A 26,401-nucleotide genomic window follows, 5' to 3' on the forward strand; every position below is an offset into this window, starting at 1 on the left:
GAAACTGGGCCAGACTGGAGCCTAATTCACACACATACACACACATGCTAGACTTTTACTAAGACTAAGTGGGACAGGCACACAGCACTCACGAGGGAGACACCCTGTCTGGAATTAACTGCACAGCTTTCATTAAAAAAAAAAAATAATAAAAATTCAGCTCTTAAATGAGCAGCAGCGGCATTAATAGCCAACAGAGGATGATTTAGAGTGGAATTAGCCCTTTTTAAAGCCAACGCTTCTTCAAAGGCCTTGAGGCGTTCTCCAGCGCGGCCGGCAGGTACAGAATATCCTGCTTGTGCAACCTTCAAAAGCCTCAAGGTAAAGGCATCGGAAAAGCTAATACACTTAGAGAGACACTTAGCACCAGAATACGACACCCAGTGACCTAGCAACTATCCAATCCTCTCATAACACTCCTCTAAAGAGGGCCAGAGGAGAGCGAGAGGAGCTTTTCAAAGGACACACCACACACAGCTTCCTTTTTAATGAAGGAAAACTCAGTTTTTTGGAAATACTTTGACATTCAGGCAATTAAAAATTCATTTCTTTTCACACTTGGTCACAGTCAGCTTAGCTTAGCAACACCATTTTAGCCCCTCTACACACAGTAGACAAGGACAAGGACAACACAGTAACCTCTACGCCTGGCCTAGTATAATCAATAGGGACAGGTAGTTAGCACATCCACAAAACACTGAAGTAAAATCCTATAACGCTGCACACTTCATTCAATCAAACCAGCTCTATTTTAATGATAATCAAGTGCCATTAGAATTTGATTAAAGCTACATTTTACACTTTTAAACAAAGATAAGCCCAAAATCAACACATAAATGCTTAGCTTAGCATAGCATAATCAACAGAAGGGTATTTGTAAGGTGCTATAAAGCTGTGAAATTGCCATTTAGGCAGTGAAAGTCGGATCAGCTTGGCAATAACATTTTAGCCTCTCACACATGCACCTCATAGCTTAGTACAGCATGACCAGCAGGAACCACTAGCACAGCTCCAAAGCGCTGAAGTAAATCTCATCAGTACTGGTAAAGTAAAGTAAAGCTGCACATTGTGTTATCTTCAAAATAATCATGTGGAATTGACATTTAGGCAAATAAATAGTTATTCCCCGCATTTATTACGCGTATCCAAAGCCAGATAAGTGCACGGATATCATTAGCTTACATTCAGCAGTACAACAACACAGGAATCGTTTAGCACAGCATAGCAAAACCAATACGAACAGCTAGCGTTAGCTCACATACCATCCTGAGGTAAACCTCATGAGCACAGACTTATTATGAAGTCTTAGGAAGCTAAATATATATTTCACACTGATAGTCCTGTGAAATAATTGGTATTTAGGCAATTAACTACATTTTTCCACAACTATTAAAACCAGACTTTACAACATTTTAGCCTCACTACACTCTGGACAAGAACAGCACAAGAAGCTTAGCATAGCATAATCGGCCAGTAGGGTTAGGGTTAGATTGTTAATAACACACAATGGTTATGAACATATACAAAATGTGGGGCATTATTTTGTAGATTATTTCTTTTAAATTGGAAAAAAACAATATTATGCCTCTAATATTGTTTATAATTTAGCGACACACCCCCAAAGCGGCAGTTGGTGAGGGAATCGATTCAGTTCGCTGTACTGAAAACGCAATGCAAAATATGTAAATAAATCACCATAAAAATACAAACTCCTCACGTTGGTGTTCACCACACTCCGTTTATTTTAAAGCTCTATTACGTCATTTTATGAATATTATTATTTTTGACACTTGCATTTAAACAATCCTGAAAATTGGGTGCTGCAGCCCCCTCAGCACCCACCCTTCCAGCAATTTTCAAACCACTGTAATGATAATCATGCGCTGCAGAAGTCCACTAATGCTCTTATGTGGAGCTTCTGCAAACACTAGCTAAGCTAAGCAGTCCTCGAACCACAGGCAGGGAAAATAGTATTGATAAATGCATAATGTTCCTAATAAGTTGGAAAAATGTTTAATTATCACTTTAAATTCTGTTTGAGGGGCGAGGGAGAACCAGTACACTAATCTCTCTCTCTCTCTCTCTCTCTCTCTCTCTCTCTCTCTCTCTGACAGTACAGAAAAAACTCATCTAAATTTAGCATCAGATTTATCAGGCTGTAGCAAAATGAGAGAGAGGGAGTGTGTGTGTGTGTGTTAGAGAGAGGGAGAGAGAGAGAGAGAGAGAGAGAGAGAGAGAGAGAGAGAGAGAGAGAGAGAGAGAGAGAGAGAGGGGAAGGGAGAGGGGATGAGAGAGATAGAGAGAGGGGGTGAGAAAGGCAGGGATGGCAGGCGGATTGTGGTGGGCGTCGACAGAGGGGAACTGTTCGTCATGAGTCACGTTCAGACAGAACCAAAATACATCTCCGCTAGGCTTCAAAATAGCACAGAGCACTGACGCTGGACTGGTGTGCCACACACACACACACACACACGCGTGCGCAAGACAAAAGGCCTGCCCCCCAGCAAGATCACAGCAGAGGAGGAGGAGGAGATGGGAATTTAAAAAAAGCTCAAGGAAACAAGCCCAACACAGGGAGGGAGAGAGAGAGAGAGAGAGAGAGAGAGAGAGAATAAGAAAGATAGGAAAGCGACAGAAGCGAAAAAGAGAAAAAAGGAGAGAGAGACAAAAAGAAAGGACAGAGAAAGGTAGAGTGAGAGCATCAATGAGAAAAAGATGGAGAGAGTGAGAGAGACAAAAAGAGAGAAAGGTAGAGTGAAAGCATCAGCGAGAAAGAGAGAAAAAAGATTAAGAGAGAGAGAGAGTGAGAGAGAGAAAGGAGAGAGAGAGAGAGTGAGAGAGAGAGAAAGGAGAGAGAGAAAGAGAAAACCCCCTGCAGCCACTCAGGCAGATAAAGTGTAGAAGTGCTGCAGGAACGCATGAAGGACACGGAGACAAACCTACAGCAAATCCAACTGAACACAGCAGCACTTATTAGTCACACTTATTACAGAGTTTATTCAGAGACAGACTGACATTTAGGCAATTAAATCCTTTATTTTCCACACTTTGTCAAAGTCAGATAAACTCAGCAACACTATTTCCTCCTCGCTGCACTCAGCTTAGCTTAGCGCAGTCCCAGGACAACGTAGGAACCCTTCAGTCCTCTTAGCCCATCATAGTTTCCTTTGTTTCTCCTCTCTCCCTTTCAGTCGTGTACAGTTTATGCTGATTGCACATGTAAGGGTCAACATTAATAGAAGGGCTGTGCTGCTATGGGGATTGAGGCCAATGACGATATCCAATATGCTTTTTGGCGTACATATCTGTTGATTTCAGGGCCACATATGTATACATTCATTATACAGAGAAATTGGGACTAAAGCTACCTGGACTAGCACTGCTGAGAAATAGTCATCTGCAAAACATTCTACTCTTCCAGAGTATAATAACCGTATCACCAAATATCAGTTTGAAATATCTAAATATCTGCCAAATGCTAATCATTTTTGCTGGTACTTGCCAGTACCAGTATGCCGTCTGATACCCAAGACACTGTTTTACAAATGTTCTTGGCCTAAAGTTTATTTTTAAAGTATGTGCCTGTTGGAGGGATGCATGCAGAGCATTGTGAGGCAAAAAACAGTCCCCAAGGAAAACTCATATTTTTCACATTTACAGCTATGCTACTATCAACAAGGTTACAGTAAAAATCAATACTGGCAATTTTGGACAGTAAATAAAATGGCTATATCGGTGCTGTAGGCATCATGACACCTGGTTCTCATCACCACCACTGTAAAGAATTCTCAGTCCCTAGAATAGAGTACTTTACATGAAATGCGCAGCAATTTTAAAAATGTGGGCGGGGTTTCCCCTTTAAGCACACATATGAAGGTCAGAACAGAACAGGACAGCTGGCGCTATGTTTACCCCAAGTAGGATCTACATTTACTTTTTCACTTTCTCCTTCAACACAAACATGGACCACACTTTGCTTGCTCTTTTCCAAGCCATGCAAATGTCGCTGACGTGCTCAGGTCTTCTTCCTCCTCAGAGCTGGAGCCTGTTCAGCCGCTCAACGTATGAGTTCATTCGAGTTCAGACAGGGACTGCACTGCAAATACTCTATCCTTCCACCTTCCCCTTCCCTCCCTTTCTCAGCGCTGCAGGATATGCCAGCATAAAGCTGTGCTAAGTTTCCAATCAGAAGGAATATCTCAACATATAAATGAATGATAGCGTACAAATAACAGAGCCCGTCTCCCCGCTGACGATGCCGCACCGCTCCGGCAGTTTAAGGATAAAGTATTCACGCGTACGGCAAAACAAAAGATCATGAGTGTAGGGCTAATTACTCTAAAGCACAAACATCCCACCTCGGCCTAAGATAAATCACTTTAAGCGCTATGACTAAGCAGTTGAATAAGGCAGAGTCTAGTGGAAGCTAACTGAGAAAAAGCTCTGGCAGCGCTGTGGTAGAACACTAGCAGCCGGAGATAATTGTCCACTCTTCCAAAGGTGCTCTAATAGGCCTGCTAGGCAGCAAAGGCTGCGGTCTGCAGAAGCTGGGGCTAGTCTGTCAAACACAAACCCCTGCTCGTGCCGCACTGCTTGGGAGGAAAGAGCTCGGGTGGTTTATCCACCTTCTTATTTGCCAGTGAATGACCTTGATCGAACTGGAAGTTCAGGGCAGGTGAACGTCCTTTCGAGTCAGGATGATCATTTACACAGGCAACTGACGTTTTATCGTTGGCAAATCAAAACCTCGTTAACCCTTTACCTCTTTTCGTTTTTAACATCATTTGTAAAAGTTAGCTCTCCATTATATTGTGTAAACATTTCATCACAAATGTAACAATGATGGTCCAAAATCATCACGTTCCCTACAGCTTTACCCTAAACTTTTCGAATGAAGTACCAAGATATGAGGTTTTGTTACAACAGCGATGTTTCAGAAGTCACCAATGAGGTCACCGAACAGGGGGCTGTGAAGTCCATTCCTGGATGCCCAGAGTCCTGCACAGTTCGATCTCTAATACCTACTGAACCTGGCAACTATCTGCTGGGTTGAGCTAGGTGTGCTTGAGGCATGGAAATCAGTAAGTCTACACTTTTTTAAAATGGTAGGAAGATACCAAAAAGATTGCGCTAGCAAACCAGAAATCTCCAACTACAAAGCACTTGCATTTGTAATTATAACTTTATGAGTGGAAATAGTACCATTCAGACAATTCTCAGCAAGTGGGACCAATCCACCAATAAAGTTTCTGTAAAGTTCCCATTTCAGGCAAACAAGGTTCCTGGATGTCAGCAGATTTGAACAAGGTTCGTCTGAGCTGGAAAATCCCCAAACTGCACTGGATATTTTCACAATGGCAGAAAATGTTAGGAAGATACTAAACAGCTTTCTAGCAAACTAGCTAACCATGTTTCTGACTACAGTACCAATCCACCTATAAAGTTCCCTGTTTCCATGATTTTTGTTATGTTAGTTTCCCTCCTCTAATGCCTACCTAACCTAACAACTAACTGCAGGTTGAACCAGGTGTGTATGAACAGGAAAATCCCCAAACTGTGTTTGATATTTTTACAATCTGAGAAAATATTAGAAAGATACTAATGCTAGCAAACTAGCTAACCATGTTTCTCAATACAAAGTGCTTGGAACATAAAAGCTTTGTAATTATGACTTCACAAGTGGCCATTCTGACCACTCCCGGTAAATGGCACAATCAACCTGGAAGGTCTCAACGAAAGGAAGCAGCTGCCAAGGCCAGCGTAGAGGAGTTAAAGGACAGAGAGCTCTCTGAATGACATTCAGCGCTAGAAATGTCAGCCTCTTTTACTTGGCGGCTGTAAAAGCTGGTTTGCAGCGTGGGGGTTTGAATCGCAGGGCAGGGATTTGAAACAGCCGAGATGAAGTGCGTGAGGAGTTGCGGCACGTCTCTGCGACAAGCGTAGCAGAAAATTGATAATTACTCTTTGGGCACAGCTGTGCCTAGTCATCAGGTATGACAAACAACGGCAAGAGAGAGGAAGGAGGGGAGGGAGAGGGACGCCAAGCCCAGGTGGGCTGCCTGCTGCTGGGCTGTGCCTTTGGAGGGTCCTTCAAGTGCTCCTGAGGCCCTGCTAGACAGTCTGGTTATAAGGCTCAGGCCTAGGCCTGGAGCCAAGGACTGGGCATGAGGGACAGTGCCAAGGGGGCCGCCTCCAGGCATGTCACACTCCACGCTCTTACACACATTCACACAGATGAGCGAGACCAAAATGCAACTTCAGCTCCAGGATTCCATCTGCCCCCTCCTCCAGCCCCTGACCCCAGAACTAATCTCCCGCCTCTGCACCCTCTGCATGCTGATTACTAACCCAGGCGTGGGCCTCCATTATTGGACAAGGCAGGCACACAAGGGGCCATATCACTGGGCTACAGCTTCCTGAGTCAGGGGCCCAGGACCAGTGCCATCCCTCCACTGTAGAAACATCATGCCCCGACTCAATCTGAGTGTTCTGATGGAGGCATATCTTAATTGATCGGCATCAGCTACACTGAGCCTGACTTTGATCCTTTCATAAGGCCGTCTCACCCCATTTACCTGTTTACACCACTAGCCAGGTTTCTCTCCAGCTGTCAAATTAAATTAATGCAAATGACTGAAATGTCACAAATGAATTATGCAAATTAAGCTGCAATAACTGAAAAAGAGAATAAAAAAATTGTAAAAGCACATCTGAGAAACATGGGCTGAGTTTAGAGAAAAACCTAGTAGCTTGTTGTTTTGTTTAAGTTCATTTTAATGTCCATTAAACAGGGGCAGGCACTACATACCTGTCCACCATCTGTCTACCGCCATTGTTTTCTTTCTATGATTTTTTATTTTTTATGATCTTTTCTGCCTTCTCCCATGTTTTGTAGTTACTATCAGTCAAAAACAGAAACCCTTGATTATTATATCAAGGGTTTCACATTTACAATGTAATTTTTACACATTTATATTTGGCAAAATTTATTCATCTTATGCAAGCAAACAAACTTCTATTCATTATTTCTCATTTCTATCAACTATTTGTCAAGTTTTCAAAATACTCGTAGTTTGTATGAAATTTGCATTTATATTCTTTATTAGTAGGTCAATAAATAACCTAGTTTTGAGAGAAATCTAGCAAGTTTCTGTTTAGGTCTATGGCTATAAATTACACCATATAAGCACAAATATAAATGTTTATTAATTAGTGTTAGGTACCTTTTGTCCGTTATGTTCATTTCTTCTAGAAAACATTGACGTTTTATAGTTACTACCAGACAAAAAACAGAAACACCAGTCAGTCCAGTGTTTTTTCATTCACACTTACATAATTTGGCAAATGCATTTCCATCGTAATTTATTGGAAAAAAGTGTCTCCACCTTAAGCGGGTGTACAAATATATTCGCCATTCATCATTTTTACCCTGCCTTTTTATTTGATTTTTCAAAATATGCAAAAAATTATGCAGACTGAATCATAGCCACTGTCACAGATGATTATACTTACAGCAAACTTACAGCAGTAAAGTATGTTTTCAGAAGTTAACAAAGCAGTTCCAGTGTTGGAATAAAAGTAGGCTAATTTGTATGCCAAAAATTAGTATTCGCAAATCGCCAGTCGTAGCTCAGAGTCTATGCATATACTAAAGATGAAGTAGTTTTATTGCAGCATTTTTAAGTAACTGCAGCCTAGCATATCTTACCTAAATTGGATGGGTTTTACTAATGTTAATGCGTCCCATGTGGCTGTATTACCTACAAAAATACAAAAAAAAAACAGATCTAAACTTAATAATAAATGACTCGGAGTGCAAAGAAAAACCTGACTGGGACATCCCTGCCATGCAGTACATGGCTAGAGCCACCGAAGGAGCTAATGTTGTGGCTGTCCCTCCTGTGAAGGAAGGCCCTGCTGGGGCTTTGGAGGTGGCGCTGAGGTCCCTACTGGTCCTCCTCCTTGCCTGGCTCTCCTCATTACTGTCACTCAAAGAGGAGCTCCCAGACAGGCCGGCTGGAGCAGCCCGGTGCCCTCCCCTGCTCACCACTTGCACACGCAGCGAGGCAGCCGACTGCCAGCGATAACTACACGGCCCGGAACCCCCACCCACCACAATCTAATTAGCCAAGAGCCAGGAAGACAGAGGGAGCGCGCTCTAACCCAAAGAGGAGACAGGAGGCACACACACACACACACACACAACACATACGCACGCACGCTCACACACAACACACCACATGAATAAACATCTGCCATAAACGTGTAGAAACACACCCAAACACGCGGGCAGGCGTAGACAGACACCGCCACAAACCCTTGGAAGCCAATCTGAAAGTGGGTATGAATCTTTAGCGCATCAACGCTGAAAAACAAACTCTTATATTTGTAAACATGAAGGTTCCAAAAGGGGTTCTTTGGAGCAATGCCACTGAGGAACCACTTCTTAGGATCTTCAACAAGAGCCCCTACACCCTCCCTACCCTCCCCAGAGTATATTGATGGCCGGCCAAGTATATTTCGTCACATTGTAACCACGCTCAATTTCTATTTCGGTCCACTTACCAAATTCCAAACACAAAATATGCTATATTCATATGATTAAACTAGGCACACATTGTCAGCGATCACTCTTTTTCTGGCACGTCATTTTCATGACCTTTCCATAACTTTTACTTTAGCCGCTTCAGACAAGTTTGTGAGGAGCTTTGCATCCAACAACAAAAAAAAAACAGGAGGTTTAACATTATCCAAGAGCTTGAATTAAAAAACAAATGCTACTGTAATTTTGGATATACACATATACACAAATAACCTACCCCTCCATGGGGTTCTTCAGAAAGAACCATTCAGTGGGAAATCACTATAAGCAGGCCTGTGTCCAGTGATAGATAACCAAGTTACTGTTACCGTGAGCATACAAAGTCACCTACTTTTACACAACAGACAAAACAGCTTCAACCTCTCGAACAACATGAGCTAAAACATGTCTCTGCTCTCATTCAGCAGGTGAAACTGGCTGTTTCTTATGGTTAAGCTAAGCCAAGGTGCCTCAGAGAGTGACGCCTGTGTGACACCCACAATCCCATTCTTTAATAAGAGATTAATTACAGCTTTATAGCCAAACTAAAGATGACAATATACTGCAAAACCAACTTTTATTGAACAGTGTTATAACTCTAAACTCTATAATGAGTTTGCCCCTTCATCTGCTCAAAATGAGCAGACAAAAAAGATACTTGTTTTTGTCATTGATTTTACCATTACTTGTATTGCTACGAATGTTAAAAGAAGATAAAGGAAAAGAAGTCAACCCGCCCCCACATGGTTTAACTGCATACTGCAGTTTTTCCAGTTACCAAAATAAGAGGACTCAAGGCCTAACTCAAAGGTTTAGGTGCTCCAGAGAACCATTTTGGCACCTTTATTTTGAAGAAACTAAGCCCCCCAACAATGCACTCAGGCAGCACGCAGATTGCAAATGTTTAGAGTCGTGCGCTCTTCCAATTCACTCCACCCCGGCGTTTGAAGGAGATTTATGAGATCCTATCTCCGCTTGGCCGCTTTTTACACAGGCCATTTCAAATCAGAAACAAAAGGGTAAGGAGGTTATTCCATCTCCAGACACTTTGATCCATCTATTACCTCCCAAGAATAACAGCCTCTCCCATCCTCCCATGCTCAAACGGGCTTGTTTGTGTCTGCGACGGGCATTCTTGTTTTTGTGGAGTTCTTTTTTTTTTCCAGGCCCCAAGGGTGAAAGCGGGGTGACGATAAAGCAATCCCATCAACTCCACGCTGATTGATCGACTACCCCCAATCCAGGTTAGCTTTGCTAGATATCGGATTGTTTCTTGTTTTTCACTGAAAAGTCAATGGACTTCCTGTCTGCTGCGGGGAAACTTTTTTTTTTAACCGGAATTTCTTTTCTTAACTAAAACACACATATATATGCTATTCACACTCACAGCTGGAGAGCTTTGTTTATACCCCAGGTTGTTTTGTATCTGAAAAGTGGGTAAAAAAAAAAAACACAAAAGACGTATCGGAGTTGAAGTTCAGCTACTTGCAGGGCTTCGGGAAAATCTAGCGCTATTTGAAAGTCTTTAGAGAGGGTTTGACGGGAGCATTAATGGTGCAGCGCGCTCCCTGGCAGCTTTCATTTTCTCAGCAGTCCACTGAGTCAGTTAAAATGATTATCATTTTTAGGTTCACTCAGTTTGGAGAAGCTGACCGGAAACACCACTGCATGAGAGAACAATGTCACACTGATATGGAATTTCTGGGCATATGATAATAACTGATCATTAAGAGCTTATTGTGACCAATCCTGATATCTAACTGGTCATTTTTCACATCTGATGGCTGGTCTTGGGTCCTGATCTCAGCCGTAGTGGGCGATACAGTCGTCCTTCATGCAGCAAACTGGGGTTCAATTCCCCAGTTGGGTAATCGCACCATACTTCACCTGGTGTTATTTTCACATACCCCTAATATAACTAAAATAAAAGCACTTCTGGATAAGAGTGCCTGCCAAATGCATAAAGCTAATGTGATATTATTATATGACATGTTAAAAGTCTAAAGTTGGATTATCGGCTGTAAATACTGGACCAAAAATTTGAGATGCACAAAGACGTCAGAATTATATCAGTATCAGCAGATATTTGCTTTAAAAACAACATGGCAGCATCAGGTAGATGTTTCAGTTTGACCAATAGTTTAAACTGATACAATTGTGTGCAAAAGTTTGGGCACCCCTGTCAAATAACATTTCCTTTTTTTTTTTATTTCTTTTTTTTTTACAAGTCAATTTTATTAACTGATAATAATTGAACACATACACATTTTCAGACAAATTTACAGCTGATTTGCTGAATTTAACATATTAGGGAAAAAAAATAAAATATAAAGTGTGAAAAAGTTATGGCAGATTTAATATTTAGTTTTTTTAATGTTATACTCAAATAGATAAATGTGCATTAAAATTAGCAGATAAGTGCCATATTTAACTTTTGAATATGACTGCATTTGATGACTGTGCAGAGCACTTAGGTGATGCATTTTATTCATTTGACTGCATTTTTAACTACAGATAAATTTACATAGGTACATTCTTCTCTAATGCAAATCCAGGTGGATCTAGTCACAATATCCGCAGATTATAAATGTTTATATATCGATTGCCTATGTACATGAAAAATAGTGGATGTCAGCATTTACCTACAATTCCCATAGCAATGCATCCTTAATGCTATTAGGACTGTGCGATTAATCATATTTCTATTATGTCAATCATTAAAGGCTAAGACGTCACAACAGATTAAATTACAATGACGTAATTAGCAGGGAATTAGGTGGGAACAAAGTGTTAGAACCATTAAGTGCTTCCCATGGACAAAAAGTGACTTAACCATTCAGCTACAGAGCCAGTCACAAAACACATGTATGGGATGCAAATGAGCTGATCTCATATATCCACTTCTTACATTTTTTGAACTTATAAACACCAGCTGTGGTAAATTGCTTTAAAATGTCATGATGAATGGACCAATAAAAATGCACCAAAATATTTTTTCCAATATTTTTTCCTCCTCCTGAAAAAGTTACAATTGTGGAGACAGCGATTTTTGTTCTGACCGCGATAATATGTCTATTCATTTGTATGCCTATATTGAAAATAAAAAGTGTACATATTTGTGTTTATAGAATGAAGCATGTCATGGAACTCACTCACATTTGTGGGCTACAAGTTCTCCACAATGGGGCACCGTTAGCAGTCAAATAGTTTGGATGCTTCTTAAAAGCAGTACTTCACATCAGTGGCACTTACAGTGCACAAAATGCGGTTATTTCACTATTTTTATTTTGCATATTATTTCCTGTGCATATTGTGCAGCCCTACTAAATAATAACTACGTCATTAATTTTGCATTTATCAGAAAATATCGGAAAATAATACAGCTGTATGTCGTGTACCTCTAGAAGAGAAAGACAGAGAAGGAAGAAAGCAAGAAAGAGTGATCGAGGTAAACAGAAGTGATGAGAAAAACGGAGGCCCTTGCCTGGTGTCTTAATTGGCATTGGAGCTGAGGGCTTGTAGAAAGAGCAAAGCAGCAAAGCTCCTGGGCCTCTCTCCTCATGCAGTGAGTAAGAGTGAGGCAGGGTGTCTGGAAGCATTTGTGTGTGTATAAGTGTGTGTGTGTGTGACAGGCGTTACCTTTGGACTTCATTAAAAACTTGGCTTGGAGCTCTCTCACCAAGCAACACGTTTTTTTTCTCTCTCCCTGGGCTCCCAGCACCACAGACCTCGCGGGAGCTTTGCTCTCAGGATAAGAACGTTACCAGCACAACACGGCCCCAGAGCGCTTACCAAAACACTCCACTGGAGCCTGCCGCAGCCAGCCACTCTCTCCAGCCCACTATAAAACCAAATAAGCGCTCGACCAGTTCTCCTGGGTCGGTATGTGTTCGGCCCAACTTGGTAGCATAATTCACTGGAGTGCAGATTGTAAGCTCGAATCCACTCTCAGCACTCACACTCGCTGCATTACAAGCCTCGATTCAGATTTTTTACAGTTCACATTCACATGGGCTGCCATTAATGTGAGCACATGTGTGCCACGAAATGACTGACGTTCAACTCAATAATGTCACTTAAAGGAATCACGTGCATTATGAACAACAACAAACTAACTAGCAGAACAAGCCATCATCACAGAGATAATTTGCTCTGAACAGATCTCAGTGAAAAACAAAGATGAAAAGAAAAACAGATTAATTGCTTTTGCACCTGTTTCTGGCACTAAGCTCATGTTCACATTACAGTCACATCACATAGTTATGAATCCGATATGTACCTGATCCAAGACTGCATATGAAATTGGCCTAGATTTGATTTGAAACAAGACGATTTGTGTGTGCTACATGTTTAATCAGATCTGTGACACATTAAGATAAGAAATCTAATTTATGCCACTTCAACCTTGTAATAGGAACAGTCTAATTTCAAATTAGGTGCTGTTGCCACGTTAATGAAAAAAACCCACAAATTACAATATGACCACTCTCATTAAGGTTGCTACGATTCAAATGTATCCAGTCATGGACCACGTATGAAAGTGGCTTTGATCAGCTTTGTTCACACAGCTCGGAAAACCCCAGATTTGGGTCACATTAGATTTGTGCCACTTCAGCCTGGTAATGTGAACACAGCCTAAGTGACCCAAGAGTGATCTTTTGGCAGTGTGAACACACTTCTGCTCTACTCGCACTGACATGACCTACAGAACCTACATGGGCAATGAACAAAAAATTATATTTTGATATCATCCATAAATGCTGTAGCAATAAAAAACAAACAATGCTGAACAAAATGAATCGTTCTAAATGCTACTTAATTTCAATGTCACACTGATATAGCCAAGTCAGATGTGAGCACGGTGATATGTGCATGCTTACATTAAAAAAACACAACTTTCGGTCTACTGTTCACATTGCAGTCATATAGACAGACAGGTAGTTAATACTGGGTTTGGATGTGACAGGGCAGCTTTCAGAAGTGCTCAAATTTGATTCTGTGTTCATGTTGCTCGGAAAAAATCAGATTTGTGTCACTTGAAATATGAACGCAGGCCCAACAAAGCAGGCTCGGTGTCAGGGAAAGCGTTAACAGCTCAGCGGTCACCTCTTCTGAAGCTTCGTGACGAGCCTTCATTTCTATAACGAGCTCCTCTCGCGGCGCGAGTAGCCGTGGCCCCAGCGGCAATTAAAATCGTGTCGGGACACGCCGGGATCTGTTGCGACATCACTGCGCAAAACAACAACAACAACAACAACAACAGCAGCAGCAGCAGCAACAGCAGCGACAAACAGCTAGCAAGCGTCACCTCGGCTACCGGCTTCTCTCCCCCCGTGTTTCTCGAGAAAGACACAATTGGGCCCCATTTCGCACAAAGAACAGGGGAAGGAGGTTGGGGGGTGTGTGCGCATGTGGGGACGGCAGCCGTTTTGCTTTTGATTTCTTTAGCAGCTCACAAGCTTCAGCATTTCTCTCTCATTAGGCCGCGTGTCCCGCCGGCTCGGCAGACTCATCTACACAAATGATAGCGGAGAGTGAATCACACCAGGGTGGATTTATGAGGACGAGAGAGGCTCTTCTAGCGCCAGTCACGCTCTGCCTGTCTCATAGACCTGCAGGATTTCGATCTCAGGTTCAACTTTCTCAACCATCGGCCATGTTAAACATTAATAAACATGTGGAACATTAATAAACTATGAATAAATATTTACATGTAGAACAAAACAGTCTGTGGACATGAACAGAACCATGTATTTACATCAGCTGTACAGCACTGTTACTGTTATTCCACAGTTTATTAGTTTATTACATAGTTAGCACTGAAATCCTTATAAATTCAAGTTTGTGACTGTACTTATGACAATTCTCTGTTTTCAATGTAAGACAATGACAAAAAATGTGTAAATAATGTTTTTCTACTTTTTTTTCTTTACATGTTCAGGTGAACATATCCCCGTATGTGTTCTGGATTGAGAGCAAACTTTTTAAACAAAATAAAAGCACACAACGTTTAAATAAAACACACGAACGGGTATTCCCGACTAGCGCTCTAGTATATTTACCGTCATACTATCTGTCGTATAAATCAGAGCAAAACAGCGTTAATACGGAATCACTGATGAAGTGGCAGCGCTGCTGCTTCGTCAATATGAAAGTAGAACAGCATATATTAAGATGTTTCACTATGACTACAGTTTAACAATGTAAAATATATCAGCGAAAACAAAAAGTCAACTAGAAACTCAAAAGCATCATCACACTTTCTTCCAACAAGGCCAGGGTCCTCCGTCTATTGAACCCTACACTTACTAATAAGCTATAAATCTCCAGACTTATTGCTTAATAACTGCTCTGATTCTAATATGCAAGTTATGTAGTTCAGTGAGTGAAGCCGGGGCCCACATACAGACTCTCTGATTAGCCGATTAATAGGTTTACAATTAAAAGCTATACTATTGAAATTATGAAATTGCATATCTATTACACAGCCAGTTTCACATTTAAATACCAATTTAACTCCCACTTGCATAAGAAAGGAGAAAAGAAATACGTGGAAGTTTCCAAAACTAGAGTTAAAAAAATACGAGTTCAAAAAAATGGTAAACAGATACAGGGAAATTCCTAACAACCACCTGGAAGACCTGGTAGACACCAAAACTGCCCCCATCAGATAAACAGCACTTAAAGCTGCCTCAGATCTGAAAACATCCACAGCCGTCCTTCCACTGTGAGAAGACAACTCAGTGCTGTGGGTCTGAAATATGAGGAGTTGTCAGGAAGCCAGTATAAATGGGCAAATGTGCAACCAACTCCTAAGACTGAACTTTGGCTGTGTGTAAAAATGTCTTCTGCACATTTCAAAGCCCCAAGCAATGTTCATTTGCTAAATTTAACATACTGGGTAAATAAAAGTTTTGGTGTATTATGGCACAGTTGAAATTTCATTTTTAAAGTCAGCAAATAGAAATTATTCACTAAAATGCGCAGAAAAGTGCTGTATTTAAGTGTGTTCCCCTAGAGCAGAGGTCTCAAACTCTTGAACCGAAGGCCGGCTGTGTTTTGATTGTATTTCTACATTAACGGCAAAAAAAAAATTGTGCACTACCTGAACAATTTGAAAGTCATTTTCCATAAAAACAGATTGTTTTATATAAAACAACAGACTACATAAGCTGCAGATCACTGTTAAACCTCTTTAAATGTCTCCAGTGAACTGTAAGTTCTTTAAAACTGCCAATTTGCCTGAACTAGATCTGCCTCCCATAGATCACACGTTATGTTGCGGTGCATGCTGGGAATTGTAGTGCAGGTTATGTTGAAATAGGCTAATATAAATAGAAAGAGCCGTCGAGGGTGTGTTCACTTATTTTCACTTAAAAAAAAAAAAAAATCAACAAAAACGGTTAAACATTTGCACTTGGACTGTATTTTGTTGTTGAAGCTTGTGTAAATTTCTGTCACACGCTTCTTTCGCAGGTGCTTTTCTGACTTTTGTCGCTGAACGACAAAAAAAGTGGCAAAAACATGCAAGACTGTACGAACAACAACCAATTCAAATTCAAGTCCCCTCTGTTACGTTCAAACGCAACACAAATACGGATCTGGACGTAAGCAAGCACGGCCTCCACTTGTTCAAAAGAGCTGAGTGAGAAACGGCTAATATTGCTCTCGTTATCACTGGCGATTTCTAGTAGCGGACACCGGTCCGGCTACAAGACTGGTACAAGGAGCGCAAACAAACAGAGGCGCCCGGACAGGCCGGGCTTATTCATCAGCAGCTCCAGCTTCACTCTGTGCCTTCCACGCACCTGCCCGCTCACTGAAAGAGCTGAAACCGATACCTCCACATAGCGTCCCGGCCACCGGGCGGAAGGACAGAGCGAGAGTGAGAGCGAGAGTGCGGGAGGGAGAGAGGGAGGTAGAGAGAGAGAAATGATGACAAATGCAAAACAGAGTGAAGCTCTCTGAGCCAGACTGCTTATGTAGGGCCTTAAATCAATTTTACATGAAGGAAAAAAGCTGTGCAATGCTAATCTATCTGCCTTAATCCTATTGCTCCCAGATCCTTTGAAATCCACATTCTCTGCCTAATACTAAAACAAATAAAACCTCCTTTCTTCGCTAATGAGCCTGCCCTTCAGCTCGCCTTTAAAAAAAACACTCAAAGCAGGTTTTTTATTTTTTATCCAGGGCACATTATTTTAATCCGTCGCCCGGCTTTTAAAGAGCGATTCGCCGGCGACAGGATTGACACTTCGCTCCTGAGTGAGAAAGCCATTCTTGTCTCTCTGAAATTGGCAATTCGGTTTTCATATCCCAGCCTCTGCTACAGAGATCATATTGTTCTGGAAGGTCTGAAAAAAAGTGAAAAATAAAAAAATAATAACAGCCGTGCCTCCGAGCGCAAAACGTATTTTCTTCCGTCCGTCTCCCCCCCCCCCCCCCCCCCAACAGTATCTGCGCTGCAAAATGCCTCAACTGTTTCTGGTTTTTTCCCCACTCGGGCCGTGGCACAGAAGAGAAAAGGTTAAGGCAACGAACGAGCAAATGAGGGAAGAAAGAGGGGGAGGAAAGAAGGGGGAAAAAAAAGCCTGGTAGTTTCTCCACCATATGCCGATACCCTTAAGACACCATGTGCTCTGGCTTTGGAAGCTTTCCCTGCCAATTCCTCCCGTTTGAAACCTGATTCACTCGGTAACAATACCTCTCTGAAAAGCACGCGGAAAAAGGAGGGGGTGGATGGGGGGGCTTGAAATCCATTATCGATCTTAGCTTGTTTTGGGAGGAAGGGAGGAAAAAAAAAAAGCACAATAAAAAGACGCGAAACGGACTCGTACCAGACAATGGTCTCCAAAGTCATGAGACAAAAAAGAAATAATCTAATGACAACCTCTAGAACCACATTAGTGCGGAGCAGAAACCAACACAGAAAAGCAATTACAACCCAAGCGGAGACCTCGAAAAACTGCAGAGATGAAACAGCTACCTGATCACCAAAGCCATATCGCCCGTCCTCTAATGTGACCAAACTAGGACTCTAAACTCGTCCACCTGGTGCAAAATGACCAAAACCAAGACTCTAAACCATCCACCTGGGGCAAAATCACCAAAACCAAGACTAAACCCACCCACCTGGTGCAAAATGATCAAAACCAAGACTCTAAACCCGTCCACCTGGGGCAAAATCACCAAAACCAAGACTAAACCCGTCCACCTGGTGCAAAATTACCAAAACCAGGACTCTAAACCCATCCACCTGGGGCAAAATGACCAAAACTAAGACGCTAAACCTACCTGGTATTCACAAAGCAGGACTGATGTTAGATCAGATTCCTCTATACTTATGACAATCGCTGCCTGCAGGTCCATTCATTTTTACAGTTTACAGTAAGTCACACTGTCTCCTGAACCACATCCACAGTCAGCTCAACCTTTCAAAGAGGTTTTGGTGAAATTTCAACAGAGACAATAGTGGATAATTTTGGTGACTACTGTGTTCTGGTGTTTGCTAGCAACGCTAGCCTCTCCGTTCCAGCACGAAACTGGACTCCAAACCTGCCTTCAAACCACAGAACTCAACAAAACCAAACAGGCTTATAACAGAACCCAACGAGAAGGTGCTTCAACAACTGCCCACTGCCATCCACCCAAATGTGGTAGGAGTCAAAATGGTCAGTGCTAACTGACTGTACTCACAGAACTTATACTGAAAAACACTGAAGTACTCCTTTAAGGCTACTATGAAATGAATATGTAAGATATGTAGCCATAACAGTGGGCCCACACTGACCCTTAAGGTCTGATCTATGGTCATCAACAACAAGCAAGACAAGCAGAAGTGGCCTTGGGTCACGAACGCTGAGATTCAGATGTCCGATATGTGTCTCTCATCACAGGAGGAAGAGTTCAGCAGGGCTTTTTATCACAGCTAAAGCAGCTTTCAGACAGCACCAGCGGCCAGCTGAACAAACGCTGAACCAACGCAGTCTTACCTTAGGCTGAGCACGTCGAGGGAAGGCCACTTTGGGATCGATCTGTGAGTAACATAGGAGAGAAAAAGAAGGCTGGGTAAGTACAGTACGAAATGCAAAACAACAACGAGCAGTAATGATATTAATAAAAAAAGAAATAAAAACTATAACAGCATAAGTAATATCATCACAACTAGAGCAGAAAAAAATGCACTGATGCATCGGGACATTAATCTGAAGGTGATTCAATTGAATCAATTTTAAAATTTAAATCTACTGATAACAAATCACTAGACTTAAACTCAACAAAACGTGTGCTCACTTTGGCATTATTAAAGGAGAACTGCAGACTTTTTGGAATTTCTGCAGAATTCAGCCGTTGAGAATTAAACGGTCACTCAGAGTGGTCTGACGTGATGTACCTCATTGTAGAGAAACTTACAGACTCAGATTTCTTTAAAGTGGGGGTGATAGGAACCAGGGGTCACCATGTCAACAGTGCATATATAGTAATTTTGTTACTATCCCAAATGACCAGAGAACCTACATGAGTTTTTGAAGAGTCCAGTGCCACGTAAAGTTTACACACCAAACCACTCTGAATGATTCTATATACATCTGAATGACTTCATTATGTAGAATTTTTGAAAAACTGGTGGAATTTCCTTTTGAGATTCTTGAGAATAATCCATAAAAATGTACAGACAGGTTTTCCAGTCACATTTATTAATTGTCCTTTTTTAAATGATTAAAACAATCCAACTGAACTGCGCTGAAATTTGAGATTTTGTGATGCATGATGAGCTGTTTGATAAAGAATTGGCAACAAATCAAATTGTCAGAGGTTTATACTCCTGACAACAACAACAACGATTACGACAACAATCAGTATTAGCCGTAATTACAGATAACAGGTATCAGTTATATCAACAGAAAACGCAGGATCAGAGTTTTTATGGAAAAAAGACAAATCTACCCTAAAATACTTGCACGCTGACTGACACTATGTGATGCTGATAGCTGTGTGGTTCTTCCTGTGGGGGTATGAGACTGACCGAGCATGATACCTGACTTTCAGATGCTCATCTTAAGTGCTTCGATTAAAAACAGCTCATTTTAAAGCTGCATCTTTTTAACCCCTTAACTGTCCAGGAATCACTGGCTTATTACACACTTCTATAACCTAAGAGTAGTTCAACCAGTTTGAACTGTAGTTACTGAATAGTAAGTCCTAGTATGTAATAAGTCTGAGATTTAACGGGGTGAAAGCATAAATATTGCATGTGTATCAGCCAATACTGGAGTGTCTAAATTGTATCAATATCTCAGTGGCGCTGCAATTTAATCTAATCTAATAACACCCAACCTTATCAGTCTAGATTACCACCCACATTTAGCCCAAAATGTCTCAGGCTTGTCCTCAGACGTTCTTCTGCTGAGATCACCAAGTACAAGGCACATTTCACTTTAATGACGGAATGAACACTTTTTTCCAACAAATAACAATCGTTATTATTGTTATTCGTATTATTGTTATTTTTTGCTACTTTGCTTTTATTTATTTCTTGCACAGTTTTTTCACAGAACCTAATAGAAACTGACACACTAAAAGGTCATGAATCAAAAATGATTCTAACAAAGCAGTGTAAAATGCTCATCTGGGGGATCTCGCCCAATCTGGCAACACTTAACACCAGTAGTGTTAAGTAGATAGTATCTGGTGCTCACCTGAAACTATCCAATGCTCACCACACAGTATCTGGTGCTCAGCTGATTGCATCTGGTGCACATTTAATAGTATCTGTACCAGATGCTTTCAGGTATGCACCAGATGCATTAGTAGTACTTGGTGCTCACCAAATAGTATCTAGTGCACACCTGATAGTGTCCACTATGCACCTAATAGTATCCGGTGCTCTCCTGATAGTATCTTGTGCTCACCACACAGAATCTAGTTTGCTGGTGTGGACCTAATAGTATCTGGTGCCCACCACACAGTATCTGGAATGCACCTAATAGTATCTGATGCTTTACCTAAAGAAAAAAAATACATGTCTCTTAAGAGGCACTGCAGAAGTCTCATTAACTAAATCTAAATTTCAGCATTTAATGTGTTCCCTCTCCCTCAAAGACGAAAGCGTTAACTGCCGTTCTGGTGGACAGTGATAGTTGTCTACCAGGTCTTACAGGTGGTTGTTAGAAACTTCTCTTTCCTTGTGCAAGTGAATCATCTTGTATCCAACCTACTCAAAAATATCTCCTAAAAAAAGAATAAGTTGTACTTAATGTCCATTTTGGCTGGCAGTGAAATAGTAATGAATAAGAAGAAGAATAACAATGGTAATAACTTTTAATGCTGTCATTCACTGGCAGTTCTTTTACTACAGCGTAACTTTAAACAGGCAGGAAAATGAAAGCGTTCTGTAGACAACATGTTTAAAAGAGACACAAACACAGAGATACGCACACATCACGCCTCGCTGATAACAGCAGCGGGCTACAGGTAGAACACTGCCTTTGGGGAGTTTGGGGACAACATTGAGAGATAACGCCACCAAAAAAAATGACTCACGGATTCGCGATTGTTCTAAAAACTGAAAAAATAAAGAGAGGACATCAGATTTGGTTCAGAGCCAAGTTTTTTTTTCTCTTCCTTTGGTTTGTCATCTTGTTAATTTCTCTGGTTTTTTCCCCCCTCCTTCTGGTTAACTGGTACAGAGGCTTGCAGTGGGAGCCTTATCAATCTTGCATTTGGAATGAAGAGAAACTATTTCATGCACCAATGTCACGCTGCCTTCGCTCAGCTTTAATATACGGCTCTTTAAAAGAGAACTTTCAAACAATCTCATCCAGGCAGACGTAGCAGGGCTGGTGGGAAAGGAGGGGGTTGTGGGGTGAGCGTGTGTGTGGGGGGGGGGGTTGTGGGGCAAAACGTAAACAGATCGAAATTGTTCTCTTGCAGAAAATTACTTGTCTGTGTTCAGCAAGGCAAACGCTTTACGTCGCGGTGCCATATCTCTCCCACCCCGGACCGTGCTGAAGGTTTGCCTCCTGTGGGGGTCCGTGCAATGCCATCAGGACAGTGTCATTATAGTGCCCACTGCATACAATATGCATCCGACACTTTGCTTGAAAGTGGAGAAGCTCCACTCCATTCTTGACATAATCACTTCAATGCATGTCAAACAACAACATGGTTTCTATGCTCAACTGAAGACACTTCATGTTTGAGGCCCAACAAATGTTAGCTAAGGCTGACAATACTGATAAAATTCAATATCACAATAGTTTCCAATAATACCTGACACTCATTCACATTAATAAAGCTAACGTGAGTACATCTATACGCAAAAAAAGCTGAGTTTGTTTTGATTTGGACTGTTTTGTCCTGCTCAAGAAGAAAGCTAACCACCAAGCGAAAGCTAGCTTTGCAAGCATAACTTAGCTCCACTCATCTGTTCGTTCAACCAGCATTCCCAGCAGTAAAGTGAATAAGAACTGTACTTACTGACTAACTGTAAGACGTCACATTATCAAAGGCCAAGATTATTAGTCAGTGGACACTGGGTTGGACAACAGTGGACACGTAGAGCCAGCTTAACTAATTTCTCGGCACTTGCACTGTTTAGTTCGGGGAGTGTTAGACATCCAGCAAACTCTGGACACTCAATTTTCATGTAATACAAATAATTCTATATTTTACACTGCAATTCCACAGGATTGCAAAGGTTGATGATGTCATCGGAATATTAGGCCACACCCAGACAGTTCTTAGACAGATCTGCTAAGTGATTTTGTTTTTCCAATTTTTTTTTTTTTTAAACATCCTGCAAACTCTGAACAGTACATTTTTATATGATACAAATACTTCTAATATTTTACAATGTATTTACAGTCTCTCACTCACTCACTCACTCACAGTTGTCAGGCCCTCCACTAGAGGGTGCTGTTGGCACTGCTGTAACTTTGCTTCATGTGAGTGATGCTTCACAACAATGGCAGTATCTCACGCTGTAGCACTCCCTCTCGTTTATTATTGTGTAATCGCAGTGTTACATTGCGCCACAACAACGTCCCGATGCATTGCTACACTCTTACTGAACGACGCTTTAAGAGAAATTAAGGCGACACTGGTGTTATCTGGAGCACGCCTTCATTACCCCGTCGTGTGCCTCATTTGCCAGAGTGACGGGGAGATGAGAAATTTGTCTGGAGTACCGCAATAACCCCCCCCCCCCTACACCACCATAATTCCATTTGACAGAGTTATGACTGTTATCTCTGTAAATCAGGTCAATTTAGGAGATGAATTCCATAACACCTGGGTATGGTAACCTTCCTCATAATGAATTCCATGTAATGATTCGTTTTAGCAATTAGCCCCAGGCACAACCAATTCAACCTCAATTACTCCATGGAAGCAGCCCTATCAGAGCAAAGACAACAGCACGCTTTGAATTGCAAAGCAGTTTGACTTTTTGATGAGTGGTTTCTCTGTAAAAGCCCACACGCACACACAAAATATCCCTTTTGCAACTTTCTCTTTCGCAAACACGTTGAAGGAAAACGCCAAACTCCATCTCCTCTGGAACAAGTCTACGCGTATTGATTCGGAATATCACAGCGTCGGAGGCACAAAGAGGAAAAGCTCGGAGTCTGATGAAAAGTGCCGGCTGAGATTAACACAGCAATCAACACTGGCAATTTAAATATGCATAAAAACCCGCTACACGTGGCATTCAGGAAAAAAAAGAGAAGAGAAAAAATCAAAACTCGCCATCGCTGTAAGTTTCGCTTTCATTCATCAAAAGCTGAGACTTTTTTTTTTAAAGAGACGCTGTTTTGGGCCAATCAGGGCGCACCTGCTTTTAGGGCGCGGCCTTTGGGGTGAATGGCTCCTCTGTGGACCTGGGTGACGGACAAATGCCAACAATTTGTGTCCTTTCAGTTGCGGAAATCCAATCTGCATTCATATGAAGCACACAGCAGTACCGCTGTGTCTGATCCACTCGTACCAGTGCAACACACCACCACCACCACCACATCGTTGTTACTGCAGTGCTGAAAATGATCCACCACCCAGACAGAACCTGCTCTGTGGTGGTCCTGTGGGGTTCTGACCCTTGAAAAACGGTGAAAGGGGGCTAACAATGTATCAGAGAAACAGATGGACCACAGTCAGTAACTGTAGAACTACAAAGTCCTCCTATATTTAAATAATATGGTTCTAGCTGCGTTCTAAGCAGCTCTGAGATTCTGAGCGTTAAAGATTCGGCATCCGAAATAGCAAAACTGATAGGTGGAACACGTTTGATGAAGGTGGAAAACTGAGGTGGAACACGTTTCTTTCATATATGAAATGACACACATTCTAAACGTACAACAACAAAACCATATAAAATTGATAAATTTGTTTTTTGGTACAGATCAAACGAACCTTCTAATCCTAAAGACTCAATTTCTGAGTTATAAAGTTAAAAAAAGCAATTTATATCAAAGAACATACAGTTTTCATGTAATATGTTTAAAAGGAACTTAATGTTGTACCAGAGTGTCTAGTTAAGAGTTAAGGGGGCAGTCGTGGGCTGGAGGTTAGGGAACCAGCCTTACGAGCGGAAAGTCACCGGTTTGATCCCTGGAGCCGATAGTACATGACTGAGGTGCCCCTGAGCAAGACACATAACCCCCAACTGCTCCCCGGGTGCTGCAGATAGGGCTGCTCACTGCCCCCTAGAGTGTGTGTGCTCACTAGTGTGTATGTGGTGTTTCACCGCACAGGTGGCTTAAACGCAGAGGTGAAATTTCCCTGTTGTTGGACTAATTAGGGTCACTTAATCTACATTATCAGAAAGCTAAAATCAGTGCTTTCCATGACATTTTTAACATTCATCTTTATTGCTTATTTACTATGACATTTATTTCACATTTCAGGACTTTTTCTTATTCAGAAAAGCACTGCAGATTAAATATAAAGGTCAGTTTTAGGCAGGAACCATTAGTTTGTGTCCATTAGGTTAGACAGCTACCAGTTACTGTGATAAACTGTCCCAGCAAGCGAGTGTAAATGTGGTTATAAGGCTTTGTTTATATCAGTAATGTTGTTTATATCAATAATTAAATGAGACAAAAATGTCTTATACTGTGAAAAAAAAGAAGAAGAAAGGATGAATGAATGAAATGAATGCTTATGTCGTAATTAAGACCCCGGCATACTAGTTAATTACCTTTAAGGTTTAATATTTATAATATTTAAGACGATAAGACTTTTTAAAGAGCTGTAAAAAGACAGGCAGAGTTTCAGCAACGTGTTTTTTTATGTTTCATAAAGTTTTTTTTCCCGCAGTCATTGAGCAGAGAAGAAGTAGAGCCTGGTCCTCTTGTGTGTGCTTGAGGTGCTGATTGGCTCACAGATAGAACCTTCTAGAACTAAGCTGGAGTTTGGCTTTGGAGATAGAACTTTTTTGTTTTCTAGATAAAGAGACCCAAAAATGCATAAAACTAAAAAAACACCTCTTTCAGTGTTAAGAAGTTGTAACAGAATAAGAATAACGTGACTGACGCCAGATGAACCTTATAAACTGTCCAAGGGGACAGTTTGGTAAGTGGAGCTGATAAAACAGTCGAGTGTAAATCCAGGAATATAAGGATAACGTTAAAGCTTATTGGTCTTTATATTGGCCTATATGCATAAATATGATACAGTTCGCTGCTGTCAGAACAAAACCTCAAATCTCCAAAATGGTAAAGGAAAAAAAACCTGCTTTACTTTTAATGTGAGTTGATGGAACCAGAGATGTTCACAAATCATTTTGGGTCGTTTCTTTTGGTCCGTTCATCATCAAATTTACACACATTGTAAAGGACAAACAGGCATTTCCATATTACGTCAAAAACTGAAAAACAGCAAAAACTGAGACAAAGTTTTGCTCCTACAGCAACAATTTATAACATCCGTTTTGTAGCCTTTATAGAAAAAGCTATTCAGGAAAGGCTGAGTTTCTTAGAAACATGTCCACAGTTCTGACTTTTGTATTTTTTGTTATTTGCTTGCAGAACAAAAGTCTTTGTGCTTTTACGTCCACATCGTGCAGCCCTACTTCATCTAAGGACTGTCGTCCAGCGTTCAGCATCGTATCCACGGTGATAAATCACTGCAAGATCTCCATCCCCTGCATATGCAACCTCAATCAATAATCAGTTATACTTTGTAAGCTGATATTAATGAGACAGAAATTGACCACAGAACACAGAGGTTTCAGTCGCTGTTTGAAGAAGGCGCTTTCTAAGAAGGCCGGGCTGTTAGGAGCAAACCTGAACTAACGCTCTGCTCCCTTTGCCCGTTTTATCTGCTTTGGCAGGGTTTTTCCTGCTCTGTCTCTCAGGGCCTGCTCGGTGAGGTGGGGCGGGGGGGTTGAGTAGAGGAATCAGGGCAGAAGCCAATTGCTTTACATCCTTACAGCTTAGATCTTCCTATGGATTCTGTTCATTATGAGAGCTTCTGGGGAACATTTTCTTCTCTCTCTCTCTCTCTCTCTCTCGGCTAATGTGCTCCGGCTGACGGACGTCTTAAGAAATAATGGAGCTGGCTGGAACACAAAGGTGGTGTATTGGTGCACGGCAGTTATTTCTTATTTGTAGGTCAAAAACAAGCCGAAAACATGCAGAACCTACAGAATCAGAATGCTGCATCTACATTCACACATAAAAGAGGGGGTATTTTGTTAAGTCTTGTTTTGAGGAAAGAAACAGCAAAAATCTGTCAATTCAGAAAGAAAAAGAGATGTAAATGCAACTCCCTGCTTAACTTGCTGCGTAATAAATATGTAATTACATAGTTATGACTATAGTA

The 26,401-nt window shown here is 41.4% G+C and overlaps 1 protein-coding gene across 6 annotated transcripts in view; it reads right to left on the reverse strand.

The window, feature by feature from the left end:
- The window catches only part of msi2a (musashi RNA-binding protein 2a), a 362,909-nt gene that overhangs the window by 327,692 nt on the left and 8,816 nt on the right, over positions 1-26,401 (reverse strand). For all 6 annotated transcript variants that reach the window (XM_017711902.2, XM_017711900.2, XM_017711899.2 and 3 more), the window contains exon 5: positions 18,574-18,615. In XM_017711902.2, the coding sequence (XP_017567391.1) occupies positions 18,574-18,615 (42 nt within the window). The remainder of the gene's footprint in view (positions 1-18,573; positions 18,616-26,401) is intronic.

Source organism: Pygocentrus nattereri, chromosome 18 (assembly GCF_015220715.1).
Source record: "Pygocentrus nattereri isolate fPygNat1 chromosome 18, fPygNat1.pri, whole genome shotgun sequence".
NCBI classification, from domain to species: Eukaryota; Metazoa; Chordata; class Actinopteri; order Characiformes; family Serrasalmidae; genus Pygocentrus; species Pygocentrus nattereri.